The sequence below is a fragment of the Dipodomys ordii genome, unplaced genomic scaffold (genome assembly GCF_000151885.1).
Source record: "Dipodomys ordii isolate 6190 unplaced genomic scaffold, Dord_2.0 Scaffold76, whole genome shotgun sequence".
NCBI lineage: Eukaryota > Metazoa > Chordata > Mammalia > Rodentia > Heteromyidae > Dipodomys > Dipodomys ordii.
In genome coordinates this window covers 315,623-328,258 of record NW_012267292.1, presented here as the reverse complement: position 1 = coordinate 328,258, position 12,636 = coordinate 315,623, and the positions used below count along the sequence as shown (strand labels likewise).

The 12,636-nt window shown below is 38.8% G+C and overlaps 1 protein-coding gene across 1 annotated transcript; it reads right to left on the bottom strand.

Annotated features, from left to right (window-relative positions):
- Nucleotides 1–2,068: 2,068 nt before the first annotated feature.
- On the bottom strand, nt 2,069–2,917 carry Pom121l12 (POM121 transmembrane nucleoporin-like 12). Its single transcript, XM_013024380.1, has one exon. It carries the CDS (start codon nt 2,915–2,917, stop codon nt 2,069–2,071), a length of 849 nt encoding a protein of 282 aa, XP_012879834.1.
- Between the last annotated feature and the right edge of the window lie 9,719 nt (nt 2,918–12,636).

Below are 12,636 nucleotides of genomic sequence, written 5' to 3'. Positions count from 1 at the left end.
ATATTTCAATTTCTCCTCTGCCCTTCTATCAGCCTTTAAACTTTGTTCTTCCCATTGCTTTTACTAATTTCCTTGTCATTTAATTCTTTTTCTATTGTTTGCCAGTCCTGGGGCCTGAACTCTGGGCCTGGGCACTGTCCCTCAGCTTCTTTTCCTCAAGACTAGCACTCTACCACTTGAGCCACAGCACGACTTCAGGCTTTTTCTGTTTATGTGGTAGTGAAGAATTGAACTCAGGGTTTCAGGCATGTTAAGCCAGAACTCTACCACTAAGCCACATTCCCAGCCTATCAATTTATTTCTTACTAAAGTTTTTTCCTAAATTTTTACTTATTATTACTAAGTCATTGTACAAAGGGTCAATTCCGTAATTTAACTTGTGAGTATAATACTTCATCATCAGTCACCCCTTCCTTTGTTTTTCCCTATTTGCCCCTTCTTGTTCCTCCCTTAGGTTACGCAGTTCATTTTTTTACATCATGTACATTGACTATAATACCTACATTTACTCATTGATACCATCATTAAAAACTTTATTCCTTTGGACACATTTTGTGATTGCAAATATTAAGGTTAATCCTAGTTGAGAGACAGTGTCCAGAATATTTGATAACATTTTATTTGGGGGTATATTTGTAAGAATGCCTGTATGCCATTAACAGTTGAATCTCTTCAAGGGGAACAATTGGCCTTCTGCTTCAGTGCCTGGCCTTGGCGTGGACCATACAACATCAGTTCCCCTGGTCTATAACTTTGACTACAGTTCTTCCACCTAAAAAAGCCATTTGTTGAAAATCTTCTGGTGTCTTCTGCAGCCCCTACCTCCCACCGGCAGCTGCCTTCACATCTTTCCCCTCCAAGAAATTTGTTCCTTCACTTCTGAAAAATATTTTCTTAAATTCTCAACAGTATCCAACAAGATTGGCGACTCCATCCTCTAGGATACTGCTCAACATCCATTCTGTTCCTGAATTGCCTCCTGTGTCCATGGCTGCTTGTTTTCAGGTTTCTATCTCCTTCCCTTCTTCTGAACATTGGAGCCCATAGCTTCCATATTTGAATGTTCTTTGTTGTTGTAGTTTATCACCCCATTGGTGATCTCATGCTATCCCTGCTTTAAAGACCATTAGACCATTTCTACTTTATAAAGAAATGTAGATAGTCATGGCTCCCAAATTTCTTTTCAAGCTCCAGGCTGACATATTCAACTGATAATTTACCTGAATGCAGTCAATTTCATTCTTCTAGAAAATGTGACCAATCTTTTGATTCCTCCATATTCTTTCTCCTGTTGGTACTTCCCACCTCAGTCAGTAGCACTACCTCCATCTGGTATCTTCAACAATTTGTTTTCTTTTGCTTCCCTCACACCATTTTCAAAGGCACTCCTCCATAAACATCGTTACCTTCTCAAAGCATGCTTTTGTATCCCTGTGCTTGACATATTGTACTGAACCCTCATGGTTCAATCAGTAGCTGCTCCTGGAAAATCCATTTAGCACACAGAAATCAGAATACTGTTTTTGAAGCAGAATCCACCAGTTCATTGACTGTCTGTCCTTCTGCCTAGAGGACATTGTCCCTGGATCACAACCCATGGTCACATTATGGCAATTACCAGCTTCACAGTCTCCTTCTGTTAACATACTTAAAAAAATTTTTTTCTCATACTTTGGCCATACTCAAAGATCTCAAATGTATAGAAATCTTTCCAGGGCCTGGGTTTTTGCCTTGATGAAACACGCTTTATTTTTGTGTGTGACGATATATTTACTGATAATATGTTAATAATATTTATCTAACCAACTGGGCAAATAGAGACTTGGAGAAGGAAGCATGCCTTCCTGAAATACCTGCTTCTGAGGGAGAGATCGGGTGAGGGGAGAGCAAGAGTTTGAATCTGGAAAATTCTAATTAAGGGCCAGGTTGGACAAGGCCTATCAGGTTGCAGAGAAGGTGCTCTGGAACAAGTTATAAATTGGTGTGACAGAATTCCACGCCGGGATTAGAAGATGAAAACAAATACCTAAGCTGGAGTCTCAGGAAGCAAGTGGCAGAATCCTGACTTTCAGAAGGCAAAAGGACCAGCAGGCTGGGAATCCTCAGGTGCAAATGAGACTCTGCGCACTCTGTTTTGCTGCACGGGAATGTGGCCCAGGCCACAGACCAGCTTCATCTTCTCCCTTGTCTCCAGGGGAGAAGCTGCTTCCTGCTCAGATGCTATCAATGCTTGGGGATGGACACAGGGCACGGTATTATTCTCCTCCTCGCAGGCATTGAGCCTCCAGGAGCAGGGCCTTTGATTCAAAGGCCCAGGCCTGGGCACAAACGAAACTACTGTTCCATTTTTAATGCAGGGTTTGAAGGCAGATGGCCTGGACATAGAGAGCTGCGTCTTGCTCTGGGTCTCTGGGGTCTCAAACCAGAGTGGCCCATCGAACTTCTTGTTTCCCTTCTTGCACTGGCTAAGCGCCCTCAGCACCGCCTCCCTGGAGGAGGGGTCTAGATGCTCCCCAGCAGCCTCTGGATTCCCAGGAAAACGAGCTCCCTGCCTGGGGACAACCAGGGGACTGCCCCTGCGCCCTGGTGGAGCGATCTTGATGGTCACGGGGCTGCAGGTGCGCACAGGGTTCCTGGCACTCCAAAGCCACCGCTTCATGTAGGTCTCCCAGGCGCTGGAGAGATCCCGGCCAATGGCGACCCCAGGAGACAGCCTGACAGGAGAGCGCCTCCTTGTGGAAGAGACCACTCTGAACGGTGTGCCCAGTGGCCAGTGGAGCAGCGCCTTGGGGACCGGCCCGGTGGAGACCCTGCCATCATCCTGAGTAGGTTCTTCCACCCAGGCAGGCCGGGGCCTTGGGCGTCCAGGGGCAGGGGGTGTGGGCGCTGGCTGGGGCGAGCCCAGGGAGTTGCCCATGGGAACAGGACTGCGAGGTCGGTCTTGCCAGTTAATAGGAATTCAGCTTCCAGAAGTTCCTAATGCCTGCAGGTGCAGGGGCCCACAGGCGAAGCTCCCCGCCTGGGCTCTAGTGGCCGTTGGCATCTGCACTCTGGAACCTTCCATGCCCTGTCACGTGCCAGTCCAGTACAAAAGGTCCTGCTGGAGTGGACCATGGTGAGTATGTGGTACCAGTCACCTGCCCATCCAGAGGAGACTCAGAGCTTCTCTGGGCTACTGTCAATACATGTCCCTGTCCTTTTGTGTGTGTCCATATCTTTGCTGGAATAGTCACCCTTTCATTCCTATACCCCACTCATGCAGAGTGTACACTTCAATGAGTTCACACGTGTACCCCATCATCAGAGTTAATAATGGGATCTTTCCATGGCTCAGAAAGAAATCTTTTTTAAAATATGTTTTGTATTGTAAAAATACTGTACAGAGGGGTTACAGTTACATGAGCAAGGTAATGAGCACATTTCCTATCAAGCATTGTTACCTCCTTCTTTGTTTTTCCCCTCCCCTGCCTCCCCTCCCCCCTCCTCGCCTGAATTTAAAGTTCGTTTTTCAACATAGTGTCCGGTACATCTCATTGTTACAATGGGTCAACCTGTATCCTTATTTAAGCATTTTGTTTTTTCCCTTCCCCTCCCCAAGCTAGAGAAGTGTATATACAAGAGGCAGGGCACTGGCATCAAGTAGAGTGAAAACAGGGGTTATACCGTGGGGAAGGAACATACAAAGAAACATTATATTACTACAAAATGTTACTACACAATGTAGTAACAATTCTACCTTTCTCCAGGTAACATCCCAACCAGGAATGTGGCTTTGTTTTCATCCATGACATTTAGGGAGAACATAAAAACTTCTGTAGTTCATAAAATTTGATTCATATAGGCTATTGACAGAAGGGCATTTTCTTTCATAACCATAAAATATGAATGCAATTCACTTGGATGTTCTTAAGGAAAAACAACACTTTCATTTCTTGGGTGTAATAATTTATTTTTGCAGGATGGTTGTTAGTGTCACTTTTTGCAATTTATTTCATATGGAATTTTTAGCACTGACAATTCTGATTTTGTTAACTACCAGAATGTTAAGCTGCAATACATACCTATGTATAAGGTATAACTGTGCAACTAAATAAACATAATTTTTAAAATGGAGAGAAAATAAAATTAAATATAAATCAATGTTTGGTTGCATATCCTTTCCTAAACAAATCTCTTTTCAGCCAAGAAAGGAAACATAGCACTAACAGATATTACTTCCCTAGACAATCACTGATTGGCATAAATCACATGGATAATGCTCATGTCTTCCCCTGCTTCAGGTACTTTCTTATGAGTAAGGTTAGCAGCTTTAAGAACTCTAATAATCCCTGAGCATCAACAAAAGAGCAACTTCAAAATTGAGAGCTGTATTTCTCTACATGTCTTTGAGAATGTCACCATTCTCTGTTCTTTGCATTCATTTTGAAAAGACTGTTTCCCCCTGCCCACTTTTATTTTATTAAAGAACATCAGCACATACATTGAACAGGTCATCAACCACATTATTTATTACCTAAGGCAGAATTATAGAAAGGTTCATTGTAAAAGTTAACATTTCATAACTTCAGCATAATACATGGTTTTGTTTTTGTTGAATTGAAAACTATAGATCTTATTTCTATCATAGGTGGCTGACGAGAAAATTTATCATTGAAATTTAACCCACAGGCAACAAAAATACACCATGAAGATTTGCTTTCAAGAAGGATTGCATAAAAATCGAAAGCAAAGTTAGAAACAAAATACAACATGCAAGGGATAAAAAAGTGAAGATGAAAGGGTAGAGATTTTATGAAGTCAATATACATATGTTTTTGTATATGTAAAAAGTTAAATCATAAACACATACCCCTTCTCTCGTACTCTCCATTTTACTGTCAATCTATCATATGAATTTCACATTGTTTGAGCCTGTCCACCAAATGTACACATGCTGAAAAGTTAGTTTGAAGGGAGACCAAGGTGATTAGGTCATTGGGTCATTGGGTGATTAGGTCAGTGGGTGAGCACATCTGAAAGAAGACAGGTAGTTCTCAGTAGGAGTCTGGCCATCCCTCTGTGATCAAGGGTTCCTGAGTAGGAAAGTGAGTTTCTTGGAGTTTTTCCCACCATCCACATGAGGGTTTCCCCAGCACTGACCCACTATGCACCTATAACTTCAGACCTATGAAATAATTAACTACCCCTTTTATGTCTGTAAATGAGCCTGCCTCCTATATTTCATAGTAGTTAAAGAAAATGCACTAATACATTACAGAGAACAGAAAGAGTCATTTTAGCAAAATACTGAATAATCAATGTCTGTGATGAAGTTTGGTGTGATATAAACTGTCTTTGAGAAATTTGTCTCATGAGCATAAGCCCATGAATGTCCTGAGCTTGCCTAATGATAACAATGGCAAAAGAAGCCCCAAATCGAAGAGTAGACTAATGGTTCTTCCAGGGTCAAGAGAAAACAAGTGAATGGGATAGACACAAAAAGAAATTTGCACTAACCTTGGCCAACCTATCAGGGAAGGGGGTGGGGAGGGATGCTGTCCACCAAGTGCTGCTAAATAGTGAACGTTTTTCACTCACTGAGCAATTCATTTTTATTGATCTAGGATTCCTTGATGAATAGTCTCCTGAATGATATTTTGAAAACAAAATTATATTCCAAGTTACAACTTCCTTCTTGCTTTCCTTTTCTCTTTCTTTCTTCCTTCCTTTTGATCTTTTGTTATTTCTTTCTTTCTCTCTTTCTTTCTTTCTCTCTCTCTTTCTTTCTCTCTCTCTTTCTTTCTTTGTGTCACTTGTGGGGCTTGAACTCTGGGTGCTATCCCTCAGCTCTTCAGCTCAAGGCAAGCACTCTACCACTTGAGCCACAGTGCCACTTCTGGTTTTCTGGTGGTTAATTGGAGATAAGGGTTTCTCAAACTATCCTGCTGGGGCTGGCTTTGAACTATAATCCTCAGATCTCAGCCTCCTAAGCAGTTAGGTTTACAGGCATGAGCCACTGGCACCTGGCTTGATTTCGTTCTTAATAAGGTAGTTATTGGAAACAAGAGCAATGACTTTTATAGCTATATAGATATATATCTATATAGCTATATATATATATTCATATACATATATGTGTATATGTAAGCTATATATTTATATATTATTATATTATATATTATAGCTATATATTTATATATATTATAGTTATATAGGTGATATTGTCATAGAATGGACAGTTACTGACTTAGATTATAGCATTTCTGTCTTTTGGTTTTGTTTCAATAGACAACAAATAGACAGGGTCTATTTGTTGAAACCCACACTAGCCTTGAACTTATGAACCTCTAGCCATATCTTCTCATTTCTAGGGTTATAAGGTAAGCATCATTATATCAGGTGATTAGTGTGGATTTCTTGCAATGCAAGTTTTCATCTCAATTTCACAGTTTCAAGAAAATTAAATAGGTCTTGTGTTGGGGTGTGCAAAAATACTTTTCAGAAACTAGTCTTCCTATGGGCAGCCCTTAGTTAATCACCTCTAAATCCACTTTTACTGATAACGATTAGTTGGAAATATTTTTCACAGCTATCAAATCCATCTGATTCTTTTCCTCACACTAAGAGATAACACATTTCATTTGGTTTGCTGATATTATAAATTATTGTGGACCAATGCAATTAGAGGAAACTTTTCTGCATCCCTTCCCTACAATCCACCCACTCAGAGACAAGTAGGAAAGGCAGAAATTTGATTTGCGGGTAGGCAGGCTTAATATGTTGTTCCTTTTTAACTGCTGTAGGCCAAAGGGGCATTTCAACATTTGGTAGCACTCAAACTACATCCCATAATACAGAATCCCTCATTTCAGTACAGTGCAGACTGAGAAAGCCCACTGTACATGCCTCATTCTGTTTAATCAGAAGACATCACTGCATTATGTTCATCAAAGATAAGAATTTAACATTCTTTCCGTGCCACCAAAAGAACTGCAAATTCCATTTACAGGTGAGACCCAGGATTGGGCTTGAACTCGGGGGCATCTTGTTCTTCCTTGGTTTTTGCTTGAGTGGGAAAAAAAGGAAATGAAATGCCAATAGCAAGCATGCTACCACTTGAGCCAGAGTTGCACTTTTGGCTTTTTAGTAATTGATTGTAGAGGGGAGTCTCCCAGTCGTTTTTACCTGGGCAGGTTTTGAACCACAATCCTTAGACCCCAGCCTGATAAACAGCTAGAATTACAGAGGTGAGCCAGTGCCACCAAGCATTCCAGTAACATTTTATTGTGTTTTTCTCTCTTAACAACATTTGTTTTAGGAATTAGTTCTCTTTGGCATCCTGGGTTTCTCAGGGTTTCATTGTTTTCTATGATCTTGGTATAGTTGAGAAATATATGCTGATATTTTCTAGAAATTCTGTTTCTTACAAATTTATCTTTAGCAGTTCCATTTTTTATGTTAATGTGTAAGTCAAAGTGTATATTCAGACAGCTTAATGTGATAAACCATTTTATAATTCTTAATGAAAAACAACATAAGCATTTATCAAATATTTCTACAGAAAAAATATTTCTGTTTACAATGTGACATTTATTCTGGCTTCCTTTGTCCCTGCATACAGTTACCTACTGCTCACTCTTTGCATTTCTTTGCTTTTTTCTTGAGTCCTGAGTCCACTGGGTTTTCTTTCTCATGTTTGTACAGGTGATTTGGGTGGGAGGGGAAGGGTTGTTGTTACTGTTAAAGTCTTGGTGCTAAAATTTGAAAACAATTCTCATTGCTGCTCTTCGAATTTCTCACTTGGGAGTATTCTTAGGTAAACTTTGTTTTTTTAAAAAAATCTTGAGACACAATCATACAATAAATACATTTGCATTCCAGAATCCAATACTTTTAGCATATTCCCACAAGTACAGTAAATTTAAATATATTCACCTCAGCAAAAGAGCTCCTGTATGTTGTACAATAGGATCCAATCCACTTGAAGGCAGCTGTGAGGAGATCACTGTCCAAGACTAGTGCTGGGCAAAAGTGAGAGACCCTGGATGTAAATTACACTAAAGCAAAATATCTGTGACCTTATGGCACAAGAGGTAGAGAACTAGCCTAGACTGTGAGCTTATTCTTCAGTACTGGAAAGAAGAAAAGAAAAAGGAGGAGGAAGAGAAGGAGGACTAAGAGGAGAAAGAGGAGGAGAAGGAGGAGTAAAAAAAGAGATAAGGAGGAGGAAGAGGAGTGGAAGAAGTAGGAAAAGGAGGAAAAGGAAGAGGAGAAAGCAGGAAGAAAAGGAAGAGGAGAATGAAGGAAGAAAAAGAAGGAGAAGGAGAAGAGGAGGAGGAGGAGGAGGAGGAGGAGGAGGAGGGAAAGAAAGAGTAAAAGAAGAAAAAAAGGAAAGAAATAAGAGGAAAGTAGAAAGAAGAGAAGAGAAGGAGTAAGAACACGGGACCTCACAACTGTTAGGTTCTACATTTTGCAACTGTCATCCTCAACAGCTACTAATAAACTTTCTATCTTGACAGACTTAAGTTATATAGGGTTTGCCTATTGGGACCAGCATATATCCAATATGATCTATGTTGAACCATATTTTATTTCTTGGAATGTATTTCATTTTGGTTTTATTTTCTTACTTTCATTTGGAGGATATGTAAGTTCCTTGGCCCTAGGTTTATGATGAACAATGCTGCCCTGCTATGAACATTGTTAATCAAATATTTTTGCTCACTTTGGTTTCTTTCTAGAGGCAAAATTTCTGGATCATTTGCTGACTCTGTATTGAATGAAGTGTTTTCTAAACTAGCTTCAGGATAACAGTCTTTCCAGTAGTATTTGAGTGTTCACTGTTTCAACATGACCACTAATAAAAATATTATCTGAATTTTTTATTCTAAATAATTTCTTTTATGGCAAATGGAGTTTAACTGTGGCCTTGATTTGCATTTTCCTATTGAATAATAGAGTGAGGGTTTTCATTTGAATGAAAATCTTCTGAAGGAAATAGCTATTATGGTCCTTTAATTATTTTCATTTAGTTGGTGATTTTTTTTGTGTTATTGAGATGTAAGTGTTCATTTTATATTCACCACACTAGCATCTTCTTAGATATGTTTGTGGTTTTCTTTTTATGCTATAGATATATGATTTCATTTTGTGATTAGTACATTTTTTGTGACCAGAAATCCATAGAATAAAATTTTGACACAATTCTTCAATTTTAAGGAAATACTGAAAATTATGAAATTTTTCATATATGGATACAGATATAGGTCTATAATTAGAGAACATAATTTTAATATAATTTTGAAGAATTCACAAGGATTGTGGTAGTTTAGTCTTACTTCTGGGTTTGGTTACTTTTTATTTTTCATTTTTTAGATCTTGTAATGGACCTGAGTTTAAAATTCAACCAATAACTAATTCTTCTTATCTAGGTCACTGGCTTTTTGAACTCACAATCCCTCCCCAGTAACATATTCTCTGTTTAGATGAGAAACTTCAAACCTGTGTGTCTATTCCAATCTTGTCCTTCATTTTAAGGAAGGATGAATGAATTTTCAACTCATTCTGCATCTAATTAATATTCTTAATCTTTCCTAAACTTAGCATTAGAAATTTCTATAACTCATTATTTAGTTCCTCTAGCATTTCTGACATTCTATGTTGCCCTTAGTGCCCACGGGCATGTATGCAAGTGTGTGTTCTATATTATCCACAGTTTGGGGGACTTTCTACACCAGAAGTGCTTCATATCATTTTCTAATATTTCCCTCAATATACTATTTCCATGAATTTCTGTTAACTCATTTTAAGTGAGTTTAATTAATATCTGAGTTCACTTCAGGCTTACATAGTATCATAATCATGTGGAGATCTTGATAAAATGATATCTAGGTCTATCTGAGTCTCAGCAATTTTCCTTTGTAATATCTCTCCAGGCAATACAAGCCAGGTTACTCCACTTTGAGAATCGCTACTGTAGACTTCCCTGTATATGTATCTTTTATGAAGAAATGGAATTTCTTGGATTTAAATTAGGTCATATAGTGAAAGAAATGCAATCTAAGTTATAAAAGTATCATTTCCCCCAGTTCTCACTGTATTTGATGTTGGGAGGGGAAGGGAAAAAACAAATCGTTTCAGGGATGCAGGTGGACCCATTGCAACAACAAGATGTACAAGTCGTTATGTTGAAAAACCAACTTTACAACTTTGGTGGGGGGTGGGGGAAGAATCGGGTGGGGGGAGGGAGGAGTATGGGAAGGGATGGGAAGGGGAAACAAAGAGGAGGCAACAATGCTTGATAAGAAATGTTATCTTGCCCATGTAATTGTAAATCTTCTGCACGGTATTCTCACAATAAAAATCAAGAAAGAAGAAAGAAAGATAGAAAAGAAAGAAAGAAAGATAGATAGATAGATAGAAAAGAAAGAAAGAAAGAAAGAAAGAAAGAAAGAAAGAAAGAAAGAAAGAAAGAAAGAAAGAAAAAAAAAGAAAATATAATTTGGGTGAGCATCTTATATATCTTATATTGATAACGCAAATCATCTGGAAGTACCAAGTTGTGGATTTGGACTTGTAGGTCTGGTGTGGTTCCCACCAAATTCTGCATTTCTAACCATTTAATAAGCTGTTGAAGTTTCAGTCATGACTGTATCATGGCTGTTGATTAGAAATGAAGAGCTTCATGCATCAGTGCAGAAAAATTAAATTGGTTTCTCTATGTTACTAAGATTCCTGGTGTTTCAGATGTGTTTCAAAGATTAGGATGTTCAGGTTCATACCTAACAAATATGTACCTAGCTGCACCACAGATGACTTGAAAGAGTCCCTGTCTTGATCTTCTGGTTCACATGGTTGCTAGGAGATTATACAATACATTTTAAATGCATTTTAGGAATTCTCACAGTGAATGTGGACATTAACCTGGTAGAAAAGTTCTGGTCTCTCTAGTCTCTTACATCTGCTGTGAACTCTGACACAGCATGAATGAGCCACTATTGATAAGCTGATGTGCCTGAGAAAGCAGCTATGTCCCCACATACCTGCTCCCTATTTACTGGTGGAATGGCCATGCAGATTCAGAGTTATGTTTATACATTTAAAGTCCTTTGATCAAGAAGGTGACTTTCATTTGCTTGCCAGCTACAAAATGTGATTAAATCTGGAAATCATAAGGCAATTCAGGCATTGAATATGTGCCACTAGACAATAATGCCAGCAATGAATAGAGTAGGTGGTTGTGTTGACATTTAATAAATCCTTATAGAAAAAAATGTTTTCTGCAATTTTAAAAGGTTCAGTGTTTACCTTTTGTCCCATGTATGAGCTTTGATAGCCAAGCTTGGAAATTAGGGTCTTGTACTTTCTTTCAGCTTGTTTGTTTATCATGGCAGAAATTTTACCAGTTGAGCCATGTCTCATGCCTCTATCTTGGTTCTTTGCTGGACTTGGATTTTTCTGTCCAGGCTGATTTCAAATGAATCCCCCATGGCACAGCCTTCTCCTAAATTGCTAGGATCACAGGCATGAGCTATCAGTACTCAATTATACTTAGTTCTGTAGGAAATTTCCATTTAGACTTCTGATGTTTTAGAGAATAGTTCTAGGCCTTTGTATTTGTGGTTATGTTCTCTCCCTATTCCCTCTTTTTCTGTGTGTGTGTGTGTGTGTGTGTGTGTGTGTGTGTCTTTCTCTCTCTCCTCAGCCTCTCTAATGTTATGGCTCACTGAATTGAGCTGTTAGGAGTTCAATCAATAGTTACCCAATAGTTTGTTATGTAAGGGATAAAAATACCATTGCTAATATACAGTTAATACAAAATACTAGAGTCAAGACTATAGTCCATAAACTGAAAATTAAAGTAACATTTCCTGGTATACTATTTCCTCCCCCAAAATGAGATTGTTGAAGGCAAACATTATGTCCATTATGTGTTGCTATATAAAGATTCTTCCCTGCCATGGACTCTCAGCAATTGTTCAATTAAAAATTTTCCCCAGGGTCTTGCAAATCAAATTTGTTGACTTGCTTGCTGAAAGTGAATATAGATATGGAGGGTCTACCCACCCAGATCTGGAAAGCAATGATCAGCAGGCATGGCTAAAGGATCTGTAGGTAGTTAAGTTCCTACAACTCTCCTAGATCCATAATTCAAAGTCGCACAGCTTGCATGCCATCCAGTAGATAGAAAACTGTAATTACTAAGACATAATGAGAGGATGATTTCCACAAAGCTCGTTGGTGTCTTCGATGGCACAGTAGGAAGTGTACTCTCATGGCTTTTAAGCAAGATGAGCACCACAGGTATTGGCATTGGAGTGCATGTTCTTTGACAGCCAGGTCTTCTTGTGTTAAAATCAATGCAGATAGTCATGACTTCCATTGATATCGAAAGCTAACCTGAAATGGATAAAAAAATAATAGAAACCCCAAAACTATGAGTCAGCATAAAGAAGGCATATTTCTTGTTACAAGACAAGTCCAAAACCTTGAGTCAGCATGACTTCAGCCTTGATCATGATCATCAGAGTTACACTGGCTGCAAAGGTGGTGAAATTTACTAGATTAAATTGAGTCAGAAATCTAAAAGTCCGATAATCTGTGGCAGGTGGTATTTTGTCATCTTCAGATAATGATGATTAGAAAAATGTAACTTTG

What these genes read in the sequence shown, in the direction of transcription:
- Pom121l12 (XM_013024380.1), bottom strand. Translation starts at nt 2,917, where the DNA reads ATGGGCAACTCCCTGGGCTCGCCCCAGCCAGCGCCCACACCCCCTGCC.